Source organism: Neoarius graeffei, chromosome 2, assembly GCF_027579695.1.
Source record: "Neoarius graeffei isolate fNeoGra1 chromosome 2, fNeoGra1.pri, whole genome shotgun sequence".
Taxonomy (NCBI): Eukaryota; Metazoa; Chordata; class Actinopteri; order Siluriformes; family Ariidae; genus Neoarius; species Neoarius graeffei.
The window spans coordinates 75,831,809-75,852,877 of NC_083570.1; the positions used below are offsets into that span (position 1 = coordinate 75,831,809).

At 41.7% G+C, this 21,069-nt stretch overlaps 1 protein-coding gene across 2 annotated transcripts in view; it reads left to right on the plus strand.

Annotated features, from left to right (window-relative positions):
- The window catches only part of slc1a2b (solute carrier family 1 member 2b), a 90,880-nt gene extending 69,859 nt beyond the window's left edge, over nt 1-21,021 (plus strand). The window contains exons 10-11 of one of the 2 annotated variants that reach the window (XM_060914995.1): nt 3,577-3,808; nt 17,880-21,021. In XM_060914995.1, coding sequence (XP_060770978.1) covers nt 3,577-3,808; nt 17,880-17,954 — 307 coding nt within the window. In that variant the 3' untranslated portion in view covers nt 17,955-21,021. The remainder of the gene's footprint in view (nt 1-3,576; nt 3,809-17,879) is intronic. The other variant, XM_060914997.1, reaches the window with a different exon arrangement.
- The last annotated feature ends 48 nt before the right edge of the window (nt 21,022-21,069 follow it).

Consider the following 21,069-nt stretch of genomic DNA (forward strand, 5'->3'; position numbering starts at 1 on the left):
TAAGTGGGCACTCAGTGCTCCGACTTCGGTGTGAGTAAGGTGACAAGTTTTAAGTTTCATCTAATTTAGGTCATTTAAAAAATATGTACTATTATTTAGTAGTGGGCACATAGGAAAGTGTATCAGACATGAGACCTCACGCTGCAAAATCTTTTTTACATGATCCACAAATAGTATTTGTGGCAAAGTGTGTGTGTGTGTGGGGGGGGGGGGGGCTGCACATTCTAAAATCTTGGTTTTAGAGCTTGGTTTTAATTTTGTGCAGCTACACACACACTCCACATGCTTTGCCACACACTTATCAGTCATACCCACTCTAGTGCCGATGATCTTCCATACATCTTCCTTTTTGGCTGTATCTTTATACAGCTTGTTTTTTGTCATAAAGCATGTGATTCTTTGACACTTCTATAATCAGCTTCTCCTCCATTGATGAAACAAGGATGTACAAAGATGTTTGGGAAAAATAGCATATACTCAGACAACGTCACATGTAAACAATGACCTGATTGGTCAGATGTTTTATCGGTTCAGGCCTGGAAAAAATCGCTCCAGAAGCAATCTCAACAATACCGATAAACCCAAGCCTGGGATATAGGTATCGTTATCGGTCTGGTGTGACCGCCAACCACATAAACTGCAGGGGACCGATTTATTTATAGTTATCATGATAGTTATAGTTATCGGTATTGTGGGACCAGGCCTTTAGGCACACCATTCTTAGGAATGCAATGGATTTGAAGTCAGATTAAATAAAGGAAATAAAAATGGCACAAATAAGGAAACAAAACCTGTACATGTACCTGCAGAAACAGTTATTGGAGAATCAACCATAGTTTTAAATGTATTCACCCACTTGCTCTGACTGAGTTGTATTTGTGTTTCCTTTTCTTTAACTTTACGTTGCAGCCTTTTAATTTTGGACCGCAGGGCTTTCTTATCTGATTTCAGAGTTAGGTAGTTATCACACTGTAAATTAGAGGAAAGAGGTGTACTGACCCCCCCCCCCCCCCCCCCCACACACACACACACACACACACATACACACACCTACATACTTAACGTAGCACAAAATAGAAAGGATCCACATGGTCCTAATTGGTACGGTTAGAACCAGAAAATGTTGTAGTTTTATGAGCAACTTAGTTTTGGAGGTTAACCCTAACAAATTCATGGCTGCTGTGTGCTCGCCGCACACAATGCATATGCCACAATGCGTCACCCACTTCTGCTGGCTCCAGCGCTGAAAGTCAAAGTAAGTGCCTAACACAAGCATTGACACTTACTGTGCAGTGAGCTCTTTGGGATGACGCTTCTGACTTTTGTTTCCAGATTAAACTGCTCTGCATATCAGACATCACTCAAATCCTTCTGTGTGAATTTGCCTCCCAAATTTATCTTTTTCAAAATGTTTGGAGCAGACACCAAACTGTCCTGTTCATACAGATTGAATCCATTCATTCTGTGAGTGTCCTGCCGACTTTGGGCTAGAATGGATCAAAATTCCGCTTTTTTTTTATTGGCTACACTTGAACAGCCTTGAATGACACAGCTCTTAGGAGGCATGCTTTGGTTTTAATTTTGTTTTGGAATAAAAAAAAAATCATTAAAAACGTGCTACACTTTGCAAAGCAGACGAAGCCGGAAATGCTGCGAACTTTCAAGCATTGCGCATATGATGTCACTTCCTTTGAATTGTAGTGGTTAGCACGGTCGCCTCACAGCAAGAAGGTTCTGGGTTCGAACCCAGTGGCCGGCGAGGGCCTTTCTGTGTGAAGTTTGCATGTTCTCCCCGTGTCTGCGTGGGTTTCCTCCAGGTGCTCGGGTTTCCCCCACAGTCCAAAGACATGCGGTTAGGTTAATATGGATTGAGGTGCCCTTGAGCAAGGCACCTAACTCCCAACTGCTCCCCGGGCGCTGTTAGCATGGCTGCCCACTGCTCTGGGTATGTGTGTGTGCTCATTGCTCACGTGTGTGTGTGTGTGTGTGTGTGTGTGTGTGTGTGTGTGTGTGTGTTCACTGCTTCAGATGGGTTAAATGCAGAGAGGAAATTTCACAAGTGTGTGATGAATAAAGTTGTGCTTTCTTTCTTTCTTTCTTTCTTTCTTTCTTTCTTTCTTTCTACCCACCCACCCATTTGTGTAATGGCAGACTCAAAGAGCCAAACTTTACTGACTAAATGGAACATGTTCCTGGCCTCATATTAAAATACAAATTAGACAGTAAACTATTTAACATGTCTAGTTTTATAACATATAATTTCCAGGGGTGATGCAATTTTCGTAAGACTAGCACTTCAAAACTGAAGAAACAGAAGAGCCATACAAAGTGAGAATCTCAGAGGGGGAAGATAAGTCATGCACTGTGGAGAGAGAGGAGGTAGAGAGGGCAGACAAGAATGTATTTGAATCAACAGATTTGAGATTTTTACAGGTGATTTTTAGTTTTGTCTTGTCTATGTATGGTGTCTGGTAAAGAAAAACAAATTTGAATCAGATAGTCACCCAGATACACTGAGTCAGATGGAGACCCATTGACATCAAACCCAGATGTACATGTGTGATAAAAGGTTTGAGTGGGTCATGAGAGTACGTATATAAGTGGGGAAATTGACACGTTGCCTAATGTTAAAGCATTCCAAAATAACTTTAAATTCCCTTGCAGTAGCAAAGTATCAACTATCAATATAGATATTAAAATCACCTAATAACAGTACAGTAGTGTTAGTGCTTCTGATTAACATGAGCAACTCATTCAGATCAGGAAACAAAAGCTGGGGAGTGGTTTAGGTGGATGGCAAATGGGAAGAACAAATACTGGTTTGGGCCCAGTAATTTTCATTATCATTATTATCTCTAGCCGCTTTATCCTTCTACAGGGTCGCAGGCAAGCTGGAGCCTATCCCAGCTGACTACGGGCGAAAGGCGGGGTACACCCTGGACAAGTCGCCAGGTCATCACAGGGCTGACACATAGACACAGACAACCATTCACACTCACATTCACACCTACGGTCAATTTAGAGTCACCAGTTAACCTAACCTGCATGTCTTTGGACTGTGGGGGAAACCGGAGCACCCGGAGGAAACCCACGCGGACACGGGGAGAACATGCAAACTCCACACAGAAAGGCCCTCGCCGGCCCCGGGGCTTGAACCCAGGACCTTCTTGCTGTGAGGTGACAGCGCTAACCACTACACCACCGTGCCGCCCAGTAATTTTCAATACAAGATATTCAAATGGCAGAATACTGTGGAGGTTAATGGTCATAGTTTTCAGAGTATTCCTGTATACAGCTGCCAGGCCACCCCTTCTACCCATGACACAGGGTTAGGTGCAAAAAAAAAATAAAAAAAAAATACTATAGCTAGAGGGAATGAGCAGATTAAGTTGTGTGGAGTCATTTGGACAGTTTGCCAAGTTTCCATGAGCAGCAGCATGTCCAGGTTTTTATCTTCAGTAACGTCTGACCAAGTAAACAAGAAGAGTTTAACCAGTTTAATGGAATGTAGCTTCATGCAGACGCATGCTCACTCACTGATGTAATGTTTTTTTGTTTGTTTGTTTTCTATTATAGGGATCGTTTCCGTACCTCTGTCAATGTAGTAGGTGACTCCTTTGGTGCTGGGATCGTGTATCACCTGTCTAAAGCTGAGCTGGATGCCCTAGATGCTCAGCATGGGAAGTCTGATGACATAGAGATGACCAAGACACAGCCCTACTATGATGACCTCAAGAACCATCATGAAAACAACTCCAACCAGTGCGTCATTGCTGCTCCAAATTCAGTCATAGTAGATGAGTGCAAGGTACAATTCACGCTTATGGACCTAGAGACTTGTATACAGCTCATCCCTGCTGCATGCTGACTGCATTGCCTTTTCTGTTATTTACTGTAAGCCTGTGTTCTTGATGCCAATGTAAATATGTACACAACTACCCAAACTCAGTTGTGTATATGTTTCATTGGCCATTTTCTTGAGACAGCAGTTTTCCTGTCATTACTTTTCTGTGAAATTTTCAGTTAAATAAGAATCGTGTATCACCTGTCTAAAGCTGAGCTGGATGCCCTAGATGCTCAGCATGGGAAGTCTGATGACAAATATGACTTTAGAATGTCAAACAACTCCTTATATAATAGTTATTTTTAATAGATAACAAAATAGAATGAAGTTCAAATATTGTTCATCTTTATGCCAAAAGACAGAATGTCATCATTTTCAAAAACATTTTGAAATTATAACTCTTCATTGCTAGGACTTCTTGTACCATTGGTTGACTTTTTCCCAATTGCAGTGACAAAACACTTGATTATCAGTCTATGGTAATGTTGCACAGATCTATATTCATTGATCAAACTATGTTCATTTGTATCACTATATATATATATATATATATATATATATATATATATATATATATATATATATATATATATATATATATAGATAGATAGATAGATAGATAGATAGATAGACAGACAGACAGACAGACAGACAGACACACACACACACACACACAGTGGTGCTTGAAAGTTTGTGAACCCTTTAGAATTTTCTATATTTCTGCATAAATATGACCTAAAACATCATCAGATTTTCACACAAGTCCTAAAAATAGATAAAGAGAACCCAGTTAAACAAATGAGACAAATTATAATACTTGGTCATTTATTTAGTGAGGAAAATGATCCAATATTACATATCTGTGAGTGACAAAAGTATGTGAACCTCTAGGATTAGTGTAACGTGGCTGTGACAGACCAGACGCTCGCGGATTATAAATGAACTCAAGGTTTTAATGAGAACATGGTAATAAAAGACAATGTACAAAAGCCAGGCCAGGTCTATAGAGATCTTGCAGTCACGTGACCGGAAAGTACACAGCCGCCATCTTGTCGATAAAAAACACCGCTGAATACTGGTGCACTCGTGTACAGAATGGATCAATTTCAACCGACGGACTACACGGCTCATTTTTCTAATGAACAGATAACTAGATATATGTCTAAAATAAACGATCTACAGATTAGTGACCCTTATGGCTTACCGGACGTAGTTTTCACGACCGGATTTTGAACTGCCAGCGGAATACCCAGACGTGTATAATTACCTCATTAACTTTCCCTCGCTGTTCAGTGGTGAAGCACTGCATGCTTATAAATCTCTGGACAGTTATCTTTACAGAAATTCAGGATTTGTCAGCGACTCAGATGTGGCATCTTGTAAATAAGAATCCTCATTGGACGGGTAAGTCACTTAAGTATTGAGTATAGCACTGACCAGCCGATTATAGAATAGAATAAGGTAATTCCAGCTGTAATTCCAAATTGTCCGTGTTGTTTACCATGGATCTGGCGTTGGAGAGGTAGAGGCTTAGCAGTGGAGGTTTGAGTGGCTGTTTTCTGAGCTTAGTCAACAGGCCGGCTCTGCAGCCTCGCTTTTGCTTCCGCTCCCGGCGCCGCCTCCTTTGCTTTGCTTCCGATAACAATCCACGGAGACCCCGCTGGTCTCGCTATCTCGTCCGGAATGTTGTGCATGAGATGGAAATCGCTACAAACCGTCATTTTCTGCTGGAAACCCATGTCCAGTAAGTCCATACAGTTGTAGTGGATATTGAAGTCCAGTACAGACGAACAACACGCAAAAATACACACAAAAAACATAAAAAACGTGCACAGGTAGGGAGAGCTTGTAGCCGCAGCCGTTGTAGTAGAATTGTATATAGTAGGGTTTTCCAGAAGAAAAGGTAGAAGTAAAAGCAGAAGTAGAAGTAGAAGGTGGAAATATGGCGTTTGACCGACAAGATGGTGTCTGTCACAATCTGGATCGGCTGTGACGTCACATGCAAGTGCTCCATACAGAGAAATCCAAAACAGTAACGAGGGCTAGACAAATCGTGGTCAGGAAACAGGCAATAGTCCAAGAACCGGGAATCAGGAGACACGGGCAATCTAAACACAAGGGCTAGGCAAATTGTAATCTGAAAACAGGCAATAGTCCAAGAACCAGGAATCAGGAGACACGGGCAATCAAAACACAAGGGCAAGGCTAGGCAGGAAAAACCGGAAGGCAAAAAGGGTCATACACAGGTAAACAATCAGTACAATAATGCTCAGTAGGTTTACGAAAAGATAAGGCAATACTGTGCAAAGAACAAAACAGACAAAGGGGTATAAATACAGATGTAAACAAAAAGGTACAGGTGATGGTGATTAGAACTCGGGGGAATCACTCCTAGGAAGTGGTTCCGGATTGGGTGATGGAGTGCACATGGTAGTGACTGGTGAGTGAGGGGGATTATGGGAACTGGAGTCCTGAGGGTTGAGGCAGATGGAGGGTGAGCCCAGAAGCGTGACAGTAACACCCCCCCCCCCCCCCCAAGGAAGCTGAGGGACAAAGACGACCACGACAACCACCACCCACGCTGCCGGGAACACTCCTGAGCGAGCCTTTAGAACTGCCACGATGCTGGACAGAGGGCTGTTGCCGCGGACAACCTCTGTGACCACCATTGCGCAGACTGCCGGGAGGACTGGACACACGGCACCTGGGACGGCCCCTAGGCCGAGGCACGGGCTTCTCTGGATGACGCTGATGGAACTCCTCCACCAACCCCAGATCCAGGACATCTCATGCAAGAACCCAGCTACGCTCCTCGGGCCCATAGCCCTCCCAGTCCAATAGGTACTGCAGGGTCCCTCCTCTCCTTCTGGAGTCCAGGAACCGGCAGACAGCATACACCAGGGTGCCTTCCACGTACACTGGTGGTGGGGGCACAACATTGGGTGTGGCCTCATCCAACGGACCTGAGACACCAGGTTTCAAGAGAGATACATGAAACGAGTTGGAAACAGTAATGTACAGGCAGATCTAATTTGTAAGTAACCTCATTAATTTTCTAGAGACTCTTAAACGGACCAATGTATTTGGGCAATAATTTTCTACTTCCCTCAGGAAACCTGAAGTCTCAGGTTGACAGCCACACTCGGTCCCCAGGGAGGTAGGTAGGTGTGTCACCTCTATGACAATCCACCAGCCTCTTGTGTCAGCGGAGGATGTTCTTGATCCGCTGGTGGGTCTGTTCCCAGACCTGCTTGCTCTGCTGCATCCAACTGTCAATGGCCAGGTTGTCTGAGGGCATAGCAGACCATGGCATTAAGGGGGGTTGGTAACCCAGCATACATTGAAAGGGTGTTAACCCCATAGCAGAGCTGATTAACAAATTTTGCGCCATTTCTGCCCAGGCCAAATAGTTTGACCAGTCAGCTTGATTATCGTGACAGTACATTCTCAAAAACTTTCCCAGTTCTTGGTTGACCCTTTCACATTTACCATTAGACTGGGGATGGTAACCGGAGGTGAGACTGACATTAACTCCCAGTCTCTCAAAGAATGCTGACCATACATGAGAGGTGAATTGAGGCCCTCAATCTGATACTATATCCTCTGGAATACCAAATATATGGAACACATAGTTAAACAGGGCTTCAGCTGTCTGAAAGGCTGTAGGTAGGCTAACGGAGGGGATAAATCTAACTCCTCGTGAGAACCTGTCAACAATGGTCAGAATGACCGTGTAGTTCTGCGAGGGGGGCAAGTCAGTAACAAAGTCTACCGCTACATGTGACCATGGACAAAAAGGGACAGGCAAGGGCATGAGTTTACTGGCAGGGAGAGTTTTGGGTGTGTTGCGCTTGGAACAGGTGGTGCACGAGGAGACAAATTGATGGATATCTGACAGCATATTCTCCCACCAATATCTGCCAAACAATAGCTCGTGTGTGTGTGTGTCACCCAGGTGGCCAGAAGTCAAAGATGAGTGGGCCCACATAATGAATTTGTCCCTGCATTGAGTGGGAACATACTTCCTTCCTATGGGGCAAGATTCAGGGGCAGGAGTGACAGATAGTTCCTGGTCGATCTCTTCATCTATCTCCCATCTAATATGGGCAACCACAACTTACAGGGGTAGTATATTAACAACCTCAGGGGAGGACTCGGGACTGGGATGTATACGAGAAAGGGCTTTAGTATTATGGGAACCGGGACAATAAGAAATGGAGAAATTAAATCGAGAGGAGAATAGGGACCACCGAGCCTGACGGGGGTTGAGCCGTTTAGCTGACCGTAAACATTCCAGGTTTTTATGATCCGTTAACACTAGGAAGGGATGCGTAGCTCCCTCGAGCCAATGGTGCCATTCTTCAAAAGCTAGTTTCATGGCCAGCAATTCTCTATCTCCTATAGCTAATTGCGTTTGGCAGGGGTCAGTTTATGGGGGTAGAAAGCTATTGGATGCAGTTTACAGGGATCACCTATGTGCTGGGACAGCACAACTCCAGTGCCTACCTCAGAGGTGTCCACCTCCACCATGAAAGGCTGAGTGGGATCAGGATGCTTCAGAATGGGGGCAGAGGTGAAGGCTACCTTGAGGGATTCGAACGCTTCCTGCGCCCAGGGATTCCATGGGAGTTTTTTGGCATTTCCCTTCAATAAGGTGGTAAGAGGAGTTGCTAGGCTACTGAAATTGCGAATGAAATGGTGATATAAATTAGCAAACACAAGAAATCATTGAAGTTCCTTTATGGAAGTAGGGACGGGCTAATTAGCTACGGCTTCTACCTTCTTATCGTCCATAACACCTTCTGGACTGATGACGTAGCCTAGAAAAGAAGTAGAAGGGAGATGAAATTCACACTTCTCCCCTTTAACATAGAGCTGATTTTCAAGCAAACGCGTAAGGGCAGAACGAACATGACAAATATGAGTTTCGAGATTAGGGGAATAAATCAAGATGTCATCAATGTTGGCAATAACGTATTGGCCAAGCATATCCCTGAGGACATCATTTATGAATGTGTGGAATACGGACGGGGCATTACGCAGCCCAAAGGGCATTACTAAGTACTCATAGTGCCCCCTAATGGTAAGAAATGCAGTTTTCCATTCATCAACTTCCTTTATGCGGACTAAATTGTATGCACTTCTGAAGTCAAGTTTTGTAAATATAGATGCTCCATGAAGTTGTTCTAGCGCTACGGGGACTAAAGGCAATGGGTAAGAATAGGGTTTAGTGATTTGATTTAGCCCATGATAATCAATACAGGGCCTAAGTCCCCCATCCTTCTTGTTGATGAAAAAGAACCCTGCAGCTGCGGGAGATGTAAAAGGACGGATGAAACCCTGTTCTAAAGCCTCCTGAATATACTACTCCATTGCTCTCTTCTCTGCTTGAGTGAGTGGATAAATCCTAGACTTAGGTGAAATAGCATCATCTGTTAACTCAATGGAACAGTCATATTCTCTGTGAGAGGGAAGTTTGGTAGCACTTTTCTTGCTAAATACTTCTAAAGGGTCACTGTATTTGGGGGGAATGGAAACTACAACATTGGCATTGGGGCTTTCTATAGTCGTTGACGACACCATAACTGTGGGAAGTGCTAGAGAGTTGCCATAACAGTAACTGGACCAAGAGAGTATTTCTTTATTGGACTAAGATATGATGGGGTTATGTTTTCTAAGCCAGGGCAAACCTAAAATGATAGCATACTCACAAGAATTCAATCCAAAAAAACAGATCTCTTCAGAATGTAATGCACTGACAGTCATATAGATGGGTTTCATGACCAAGTTAACAAGTCCTTCTCCCATGGGATCCCCATTGACAGCAGTCAGTCTCAGCAGTGTTTCCAGTGGCTCCACAGGAATCTGGATTTGCTCCACCAGCTTGGCGTGAATAAAGTTCCCTTCGGCTCCGGAATCAATTAACACTGAGAACACAGAGACAGACTGAGGGCAGTTAACTGTCATGAGTAGGAAAAAGGACTTGGAGACCAACCCGTTAGCGGGTGTACTCACCACATTAGCGTGTGGAGTCTACTCCATGTGCTTTCACGGAGTTGGCACCGGAGTTTTGTGTCGACATATTTGACAGTCACGTAGAAGGTGACCGGCAGTTCCGCAATAGAGACACAACCCCTCATGGAGATGTCAGTGCCTCTCCTCCGCAGACAAATGTGTCACACTGCATAGGTTCCAGGGATTCTGGATCCTCACGAATCCGGGTTGTTGGTGGATACGAGTGGCGGGGGTCAATGCAGCAGCTGGAACCATAGGAGATTTACGAGGACCTCGCCTGTGTTACAGTTGGTCTAGGCGAATGGCCAATGAAATCAGCTTTTCTAGTGAAAGACCACCGTCCTTACAAGCTATTTCCACTAGGATGTCAGAGTTCAGTCTGTTGTCAAATGTCACTAGTAAGGCAGGCTCATTCCAACCACTCCCAGCTGCGAGAGTGCGAAATTTCAAAGCATAATCGGAAACTGAGTGATTACCCTGACGTAGTCAGGTGAGTAATTCCCCTTGAGAGCAGCCCTCATTGGCGTGATCAAAAACTGCTTTAAATTCTCTAACGAAGTGATCATAAGTGTTGGACTGAACTGTGGGCCAAACTGTGGTAGCCCAATCTACCACCTTGCCCGTAAGGCTTGATATCATAAAAGAAATACAAGCCTTGTCAGAGCTCAGAGGGGAATTAGCAAAAGATATCGAGCATTGTAACAAAAACCCTTTACACTGATTAGGTGAGCCATCAAATTTATCTGGTTTACTGACAACAAACGAACTGGTAACAGCCATGGAGGGAGCAGCTTGGTTGGTAACCATAGGCGAGCTGGAGGAGCTGTGTTGTTGGAGTTGGGTGGTGATTTCTCTCATGCTTTCAACAATTTGTACCAACTGTTTCTGCTGCTCACCTTGCTGTTGCGTGAGAGTCTGAATGAACTGAGTTATGGAGTCAAAACGCTGATGTTGTCCCAGCACCTGTCCTTGACTGCTAAGCACTACCTGTAGCTCTGTGTAATCTACTGTCTGCATGATGGCACAGTATTCTGTAACGCGGCTGTGACAGACCAGATGCTCGCAGATTATAAATGAACTCAAGGTTTTAATGAGAACAGGGTAATCAAAGACAATGTACAAAAGCCAGGCCAGGTCAATACCGAGAGATCCAAAACGAGTAATGAGGGCTAGGCAAATCGTAATCTGAAAACAGGCAATAGTCCAAGAGCCAGGAATCAGGAGACACGGGCAATCAAAACACAAGGGTGAGGCTAGGCGTGAAAAACCGGAAGGCTAAAAGGGTCATACACAGGTAAACAATCAGTACAATAATGCTCAGTAGGTTTACGAAAAGATAAGGCAATACTGTGCAAAGAACAAAACAGACAAAGGGGTATAAATACAGATGTAAACAAGAAGGTACAAGTGATGGTGATTAGAACTCGGGGGAACCACTCCTAGGAAGTGGTTCCGGATTGGGTGACGGCGTGCATGTGGTAGTGACTGGTGAGTGAGGGGGATTATGAGAACCGGAGTCCTGAGGGTTGAGGCAGACGGAGGGTGAGCCCAGAAACATGACAATTAGCAGTTAATTTGAAGGTGAAATTAGAGTCAGGTGTTTTCAATCAATGGGATGACAATCAGGTGTGAGTGGGCACCCTGTTTTATTTAAAGAACAGGCATCTATCAAAGTCTGATCTTCACAACACATGTTTGTGGAAGTGTATCATGGCACAAACAAAGGAGATTTCTGAGGACCTGTTGTTGATGCTCATCAGGCTGGAAAAGGTTACAAAACCATCTCTAAAGGGTTTGGACTCCACTAATCCACAGGCAGACAGATTGTGTACAAATGGAGGATATTCAAGACCATTGTTATCCTCCCCAGGAGTGGTCGACCAACAAAGATCACTCCAAGAGCAAGGCATGTAATAGTCGGTGAGGTCACAAAGGACCCCAGGGTAACTTCTAGGCCAGCCTTTCTCAACTGGGGTGCCGTGGCACCCTGGGGTGCCGTCTGGCTTTGTTAGGGGTGCCGTCAAAAAATTATATATTCTAACATTGAAATAAATAAAATGAATTAAAATTCAAAAAAACAATAGTTACACTAATGCAGATCATCGCCACCTCATGCATCATCAAAATTTGTCTCACGGCCCCCTTTCCCATGTCACAATGTCACTGCCAGGGTCAGCGAGACTGCATATATTTTATATGGGGGTGCCGTGAGAATTTGCATAGTTCTGAAGGGTGCTGTGACTGAAAAAAGGTTGAGAAACGCTGTTCTAGGCAACTGAAGGCCTCTCTCACATTGGCTAATGTTAATGTTCATGAGTCTACCATCAGGAGAACACTGAACAACAATGGTGTGCATGGCAGGGTTGCAAGGAGAAAGCCACTGCTCTCCAAAAAGAACATTGCTGCTCGTCTGAAGTTTGTTCAGGATCATGTGGACAAGCCAGAAGGCTATTGAAAAAATGTTTTGTGGATGGATGAGACCAAAATAGAACTTTTTGGTTTAAATGAGAAGTGTTATGTTTGGAGAAAGGAAAACACTGCATTCCACCATAAGAACTTTATCCCATCTGTGAAACATGGTGGTGGTAGTATCATGGTTTGGGCCTGTTTTGCTGCATCTGGGCCAGGACGGCTTGCCATCATTGATGGAACAATTAATTCTGAATTGTACCAGTGAATTCTAAAGGAAAATGTCAGGACATCTGTCCATGAACTGAATCTCAAGAGAAGGTGGGTCATGCAGCATGACAACGACCCTAAGCGCACAAGTCATTCTACCAAAGAATAGTTAAAGAAGAATAAAGTTAATGTTTTGGAATGGCCAAGTCAAAGTCCTGACCCCAACAGGTGGGAGGTTGGTGGGAAGAAACCCACTAACATCCCAGAGTTGAAGCTGTTCTGTACGGAGGAATGGGCTAAAATTCCTCCAAGCCGGTGTGCAGGACTGATCAACAGTTACCAGAAACGTTTAGTTGTAGTTATTGCTGCACAAGGGGGTCACACCAGATACTCAAAGCAAATGTTCACATACTTTTGCCACTCACAGATATGTAATGTTGGATAATTTTCCTCAATAAATACATGAGCAAGTAGAATATTTTTATCTCATTTGTTTAACTGGGTTCTCTTTATCTACTTTTAGGACTTGTGTGAAAATCTGGTGATGTTTTAGGTCATATTTATGCAGAAATATAGAACATTCTAAAGGGTTCACAAATTTTCAAGCACCACTGTATATAAAAACAACTCTCATGTCTAATTTAGCTGCTAAGATATTATTAAGTCCACAGACTACATAAAGAGGTCTGAGCTTAAAGTTTGGAACATGAAGAACTATAAGGATGAGAGAAATACTGCTGCTCTGCTGCTGTCATTTGTGCTTGCATGGAGACTAAATTAACTTCAACTAACCTAATTTATCTAAAGATGCAAACCATTGTAGTGGCTTTGCACAATAACATTGAATAGCTCTTATACTGCCACTCACCTATATGTAGAAATGTATTTTGTTGTTATGTCTCTTTGAATACAGTGTCATATTTTATTGTTTTTTTGTTTTTTTTTGTTTGTTTGTTTGTTTGTTTGTTTGTTTGCTTTGTTTTGTTTCATTTTGTGGTTTGTGTCTTACAAAATATACAAAACTGTGAATGCTGAGTGAATTTTGACTGGTGAACAGATCTGCTCAATCATGCATATGCTTTTATGTTTTAATGAGTTATTGATGGTGTCCAGAATATAAATATTTTAATATTTAAATTTCAAACATGGTAATTCAGAGTTTCTCCCAGGCTAAAATCTATAATAGATAAAAATACAAGCGCAAAGTAGGTTCACATTTTCTTATTATCTATTGATACATGATCAATTGTACCCAGAATGTAAAATATTGACAATTTGTTCACAGTGTCTTTTCATACCAATATTGTAAATGAAGAGTTTGGTTCCAAAACACAAAAAGCACGATTTTCAAAAAAAATCAAGTTCCTGCAAAAAAACGTTTTTGGCATTTGTTTGCTATTCAATTTCCAAAATAAATTTTTATGCAAAACGCAATATCTGCCACATTTCTTCGCATTGCATATCCCCTTTCTTTCCAAAATGCATTAAACGCCACTACTGATTTCCCACAGCACGCGTTATCTCCACTCAACCAATCACAGCACACCATTCAAATATGGAAACAGTAATAGCAGCTCCCACTGACTGTCAACGTTGTGGAGAATCCCCATCTTTTAGTGTGATTTTGAATGAAATAAATGAATAACTTTAATTGAATCAAACATTTATCTTAAAGTTTTATATTATTATTCCAGTAGAGAATGTGGCCCAATGTTATTTTCCACTTTGAGTGCGCCTGATTCTTCCTGGGATCTCGATATGGCACTTAGTATATATTATTTAGGCACTGCCTAAAAGCCGAGCCCCCGATGAGTGTAAAATGTGTTCGTAAATAATCCCACGCTATTTTTTAAAGAGCAAATTAAAAATCAGCACTGCATAAAACCCCATCTAGGTGGCATGGTGGTGTCGTGGTTAGCGCTGTTGCCTCACAGCAAGTACGTTCTGGGTTTGAACCCAATGGCTGATGGGGTCCTTTCTTTGTGGAGCTTGCATGTTCTCTGCATGGGTTTCCTCTGGGTGCTCTGGTTTCCCCCACAGTCCAAAGGCAAGCAGTTAGGTTAACTGGCTACTCTAAGTTAGCCCATAGGTGTGAATTTGTGTGTATTTACGTGGGATCATAAATAATCCCACGCTATTTTTTAAAGAGCAAATTAAAAATCAGCACTGCATAAAACCCCATCTAGGTGGCATGGTGGTGTCGTGGTTAGCACTGTTGCCTCACAGCAAGTACGTTCTGGGTTTGAAGCGAAACTTAGGTGATGGACTTACCCAGATCAACAGTGCACAGAAAGGAACTGGCCACCCTATTGCTGCAATTCTGGCCAAGTCAACCAAAACATGGTTTGCCTCAAGGCTGGATCGGGTTAGGCAGTGACAATGATGATGAAAACCCCATCTATCTTGTGTAAATCAAGATAAAAATTTCATTGTCTGGTAAAGTGTTTGAGATACGTTGCCTTGCATTTATGATTGGGTTCCTTGTGGTTGCAAAAGCCATCAAAAATCAGATCGATGCTTTACCATATTCTCTTCAGTATAGAGCTGAGCTATGAATTTAACTATACAGGTTGTACAAGTGTCTAAATATCTAAATTTATTATTCAGAATTAAAAGTTCTCATTTCATTATCTCTAGCCGCTTTATCCTTCTACAGGGTCGCAGGCAAGCTGGAGCCTATCCCAGCTGACTACGGGCGAAAGGCGGGGTACACCCTGGACAAGTCACCAGGTCATCACAGGGCTGACACATAGACACAGACAACCATTCACACTCACATTCACACCTACGGTCAATTTAGAGTCACCAGTTAACCTAACCTGCATGTCTTTGGACTGTGGGGGAAACCGGAGCACCCGGAGGAAACCCACGCGGACACGGGGAGAACATGCAAACTCCACACAGAAAGGCCCTCGCCGGCCCCAGGGGTCGAACCCAGGACCTTCTTGCTGTGAGGCGACAGCGCTAACCACTACACCACCATGCCGCCGAATTAAAAGTTTGTTCTTTAAAAAAAGTTTATATGTAAATATCTGACTGGGTCTATTAACATTCTTCAGAGCTTTGTGTGTAAAATATATTGGGGCATGTAGACACCAAGATGAATGAAATTTGGGAAAATCTCTGGTCTTGTACAAGAGATGGTGCAAGTTCAGAGGCTCTGATATGTGTAGATCAACTTTACTTATTGTTTCTAGTTATATTTCTCACACACACAAAAAAGTTTTATTGATATAATGGATTTACAGCATTTTGGGGGAAAGTGTGTCATGGATATCTCATTTTTGAAAAAAAACCTTTTTTTAAATAAAACTTTAAAAATCAAAATCTAGTTTTGCATTTTTCATGATATTACAACATCATAGTTTTATATTAAAGTTTCAAACAGAACATAGTGGTTTTCATGCTACCAGTTTTTTGGTAAAGAAAATATATTTTTTTCTCGTTTATCAAAGTGGATTTATCATGTTTTGGAACCAAATTCTTCAAATATCTTTAAAAAAGTCAATATAACTGATAAAATTAAAAACTTTTAAAAAGACCAGCGGGCGGCATGGTGGTGTAGTGGTTAGCGCTGTTGCCTCACAGCAAGAAGGTCCGGGTTTGAGCCCCGTGGCCGGCGAGGGCCTTTCTGTGCGGAGTTTGCATGTTCTCCCCGTGTCCGCGTGGGTTTCCTCCGGGTGCTCCGGTTTCCCCCACAGTCCAAAGACATGCAGGTTAGGTTAACTGGTGACTCTAAATTGACCATAGGTGTGAATGTGAGTGTGAATGGTTGTCTGTGTCTATGTGTCAGCCCTGTGATGACCTGGTGACTTGTCCAGGGTGTACCCCGCCTTTCGCCTGTGGTCAGCTGGGATAGGCTCCAGCTTGCCTGCGACCCTGTAGAACAGGATAAAGCGGCTAGAGATAATGAGATGAGATGAAAAAGACCAGCTCCAAAATAGTTGTTTGTGCCAGCAGGACAATGATCGTATATTGAATAAAATCATGCATATATAGATCAAGAGAGGAAAGTGGCCAAAATGGTTTGAGCTAATGGTTATGCTAAGGTAACTCAAATAACCACAGTAGGCACAGAACAACTATCCATCCATCCATTATCTGTAGCCGCTTATCCTGTTCTACAGGATCGTGGGCAAGCTGGAGCCTATCCCAGCTGACTATGGGCGAGAGGCGGGGTACACCCTGGGCAGGGCTGACACAGAGACAAACAACCATTCACACTCACACCTACGGTCAATTTAGAGTCACCAATTAACCTAACTTGCATGTCTTTGGACTGTGGGGGAAACCGGAGCACCCGGAGGAAACCCACGCAGACACGGGGAGAACATGCAAACTCCACACAGAAAGGCCCTCGCCGGCTGCTGGGCTCGAACCCAGGACCTTCTTGCTGTGAGGCAACAGTGCTAACCACTACACCACTGTGCCGCCCACAGAACAACTAAAATGGGACAATTTAAAATTGGAAAAACTTTGCCTGTGCTTTTTCCACACTTAAACTATTCAGTTTTGATGATCCTGTGCCCACTGTAGCCTCAGTTTCCTGTTCTTGGCTGATAGGAGTGTAACCCAATATGGTATTTTGCTGGAGTAGCCTATCCACCTCAAGGTCTGACATGTTGTGTCTTCTGAGATGATTTTCTGCTCACCACAGGTGTAAAGAGTGGCTATTTGAGTTGCCATAGCCTTTTTGTCAGCTGAACCCAGTTTGGACATTGTCCTTTAACCTGTGCATTTCCACATACGGTACAGAACCCTAGAGCCTGCAGTGTGTAAAAATCCCAGGAGATCAGTAGTTTCTGAAACACTCAAACCATGCTATGGTTAAAGTGATTGAAATCACATTTTTCCCTCATTCTTATATTTGATGTGAACATTAACCGACGCTTTTCACTTGTACAGTATCTGCATGATTTTATGCATTGTGCTGCTACCATTTAATTTTCTAATTAGATAACTGCATGAATGTGCAGGTGCAAAGTGGTCAGTGAATGTATGGTAAAGTTTATGACATCATTAGACATTATTTAGGGCATTGAACAAACTGTGGACTTCAGCATTAATACACTAAGAACAACATTAACAAAACAACGAATGACCAAAATGAACAACACTTTAATTAACATTTGTGATTGTTAACTGGAAAAATTTAGAAATGAGCCTGAATGTTTTGTTATTTGCACATGGAGACCAGAGTTTTGTAAGTTATCAACATTTAGCAACCTACTATAGTTTATTTTTGCTAATTTAAGTAGAGTCAAGGCAGATGTAGTTTGTTCAACATTTAAACAAGCAGCAATATATACATTATATACATTATCTAATATACATTATTGTTGTTTTTTAATTGATTTTGAATGTGCAATCTTATTTAGATTTTACTGATAATTTCTTCCAGGTAACATCAGCGGCCACAAATGGCTCAACTACAGAGTATACACTCACTGAAGAGGAACCACAAAAGAGTGATTAATGCAAGCACACAGACCCTCCTGTATCCAAGTCCCTAAGCTTTTTTTATCTACTGAGAAAAGAGAGAAATAAAAAAGACCTGCTAAAATCATGCAAACAGAACAAATGATGGGTGTTGTAGTTTAGGCATTTATGATTTCCCCATTGTGTTTAATTTTATCTGAAATAATGTAATTTTACTAATGTAAAAAGGGATTACAATCATATTGTCTGATAGTGCACTAACGTGCCTATGAACTAACACTTGCACAAAAAGCAAGACGTGTCTGGGTAAAAGGAGAAATAATATATTGTATATACCATATGAATTCTATGTCTCTCAGAACTGGTATGATGTGAGTAGATGAATGTGGTTAATGACCTTCAGAACACAAGGAGAGCGTACACAGAAAACCCATCAGTTCAGTTTGAACTAAACAAGTCTGTACAGAATGAATGCCTTTCTGTTCTTCTCCAGCAATAGTCATTTACCCCTGTATCACCTCACTCCATGACATCTGACCTATCTGGCACAATCTCTTAGTGGCTTTACGATCTGATAGTGTCTGATATCCCCAGTCATCTGCAGGCAGATCTGGGCTTGTGTAACAACACTATTTCAAATAAATAAACAAATAAACAAACACACACACACCAATACTAAAGTCCATGCAAATGGTGTAACGTGCATGTGTAATGGCTGGGGGGGTGTTTATTCCCCCTACTGTGCTGAAAGAAATTGGGACACAAAATATGTTGGTTTACAAATGCAAAAATTTAATAACTATAACATGAAATTAAGCTTAAGGTGAGCTACATCATTTGTGTATATTATCTCTTTGCCCTATGTCAGGTTTGACTGAGTGATATATGAGGTTCTCTTTTCTAGCAACTACTCTGTGTGACATTATCTGTGTACACTCTCAAATGACAGTCTTTCTAAAAGTTTTCATAGCAAGGATCACTTGTAGAATGAATTTGAATAAGAACTCCTTTATCACACCATAGGTGTAACTAGAAAATGCTTATAACTGGAGAGGTCACTACACACGCTTGAAGAAAATTGAAGCACAAGCCATGAATGCTTCCCCCTTTGGGACCTTTTAACCTTTCTTTCCCTTCTCCTTCTCCTTTGTTTTTCACATGAGAGAACTGATGTGAGAAGGTGAGACAAGGGCAAATAGGAACATCCGCGAACAGACCAAACAACAGCCCACAGTGTCACTGACATTCCCTTAATGTGATGTGAATAATAATTAATCTATCTTTAGCCTAAAAGCACACACTGCCTTTTAAAGACAGCACCAGAGCTTGGTGAAATATCTCTGACTACTGATATTTAGCACATCGGTCTGAAAAATAATGAAGTTAGTTTATTGCTATTTTAAAGCTATATTTAAAAAAAATGCATTTGTGAGAATGGTATTCACAGTTACACTTTACATTTGTCTTGACTGGATGAAACATTAACATTGAGCATTTGAAAGCAAAACTCTGTGCCCCAAAACTGAAATTATAAGTAAGTACTCTAAATGAATGAATGCATAACACAAGGCATTTACTCTTCAAATTCTTATACTCTCCTTTCTTTCCCCCCTATTTCCAGATTGTAGAACGTTAGATACTCAGGCAAACAAAGATGCACTCAGTGTTATCAGGGAAGACACATTCCTAATGCAGCAAGTTGAAATATTTTATACTAAGCCCTCTGAACATGCTGGAGAGTGATTACTGTTTACAATTTCACAGTGGGTTTACAGCTTGTCAAATGCCTATTGCCTTTATATTATAAAAGCTTGCACTGTATGTATCAGCTTCTTTCACACTTACAGCCTATGACTTTCCATTAAAAAAACAAACGCTTTTTTTTTTTTAACGAAGAATGCAAGCACATCCCCCAAAGAACTATGTTTAAAATAATAGCAGTTTTTAACACATTTTAAGGAACAATGTTAAGGCTAACATTCCAATTCATATTACCTTGGCTTGTTTCCTTTCCAAAAGCACACTAAGCAATCACAATTAAGAAGCAATTTTTAAAAAAGGATCTTGACATTGAGAAACGCAAGGGAAAAAAGAATAAATAAAAGTGGAAGAAAGCAGGAGTGCATGAGTAAACAGTACCATTTAGAGCATCTCAATACAATAGAGTTGTGTACTAGTGGCACCCACTGCTTTCTGTAACTTCCTTAGATTTTTCTGTCCTCAAACACTCACTCCATAAAAGATTTCCCCTCTTCAAAACATGACTATGACTGTTGTGGCAGACCCACCATGCTGCAATGCCTACCTACAATGACAGCACAAACCTCATGAATTATAATAACTGATACCAGAAATGCAGAGTATTACCAATTAACCAAATGATGAATGAAAGGATGAAAGGAATGCACAAAAAATATACATAGGCTTTTTTTAATGGATGGCTGTAATAAATTTGCTTGGTAACCTCCTTTAAAACCTGGCTTGCCTCTTAAACCATTAACCACTATGTATTGTGTGTATGATATATGCTGTATGTTTTGGGTTTGTTTTTAAGTAAAGCTTAACCCTCATATGTTTGAGCCATTTAGTTGTTTCAATAGAAAGCCACATTGTGAGAAGCATGATCTCATAGCAAAATGCACAGCTCTTTGTGAAATTTCACGTAACTGATTTCTGTGCCAAGAGAATCATCACTGTATCCCTGTACTGTGTTTTGACTAGCTGTAACAATGTTGCAGTGTTAATGCATTCGGTGATAATGCATCAAACAATACCACCTATGAGATGTTGATTTGATGGTATCCTAGTACATAAGGACTGTCCTCAACTCACACTAGTGTGGACATCTCTCTCTCTCTCTCTCTCTCTCTCTCTCTCTCTCCAGTTACTTCAAAGCACGATGTGAAAGTGCTTCCATGCACTTTGTGTACATATTGTAGGTAATGGATTTGGTTTCTGTCATTTTTAAAGTAGAGTTTAATTGTGTGACTTTTTTAATAATCCTATAGAAGTGTATCTTCTATGTAATGGGTAAATTTATTCGATTAGAAAACATATAAAATTGTGTGTAATATATTGCTTGTTCCTAAGCTTAAATAACTGTATGTAGCTGTCTCACATATATATATATATATATATATATATATATATAT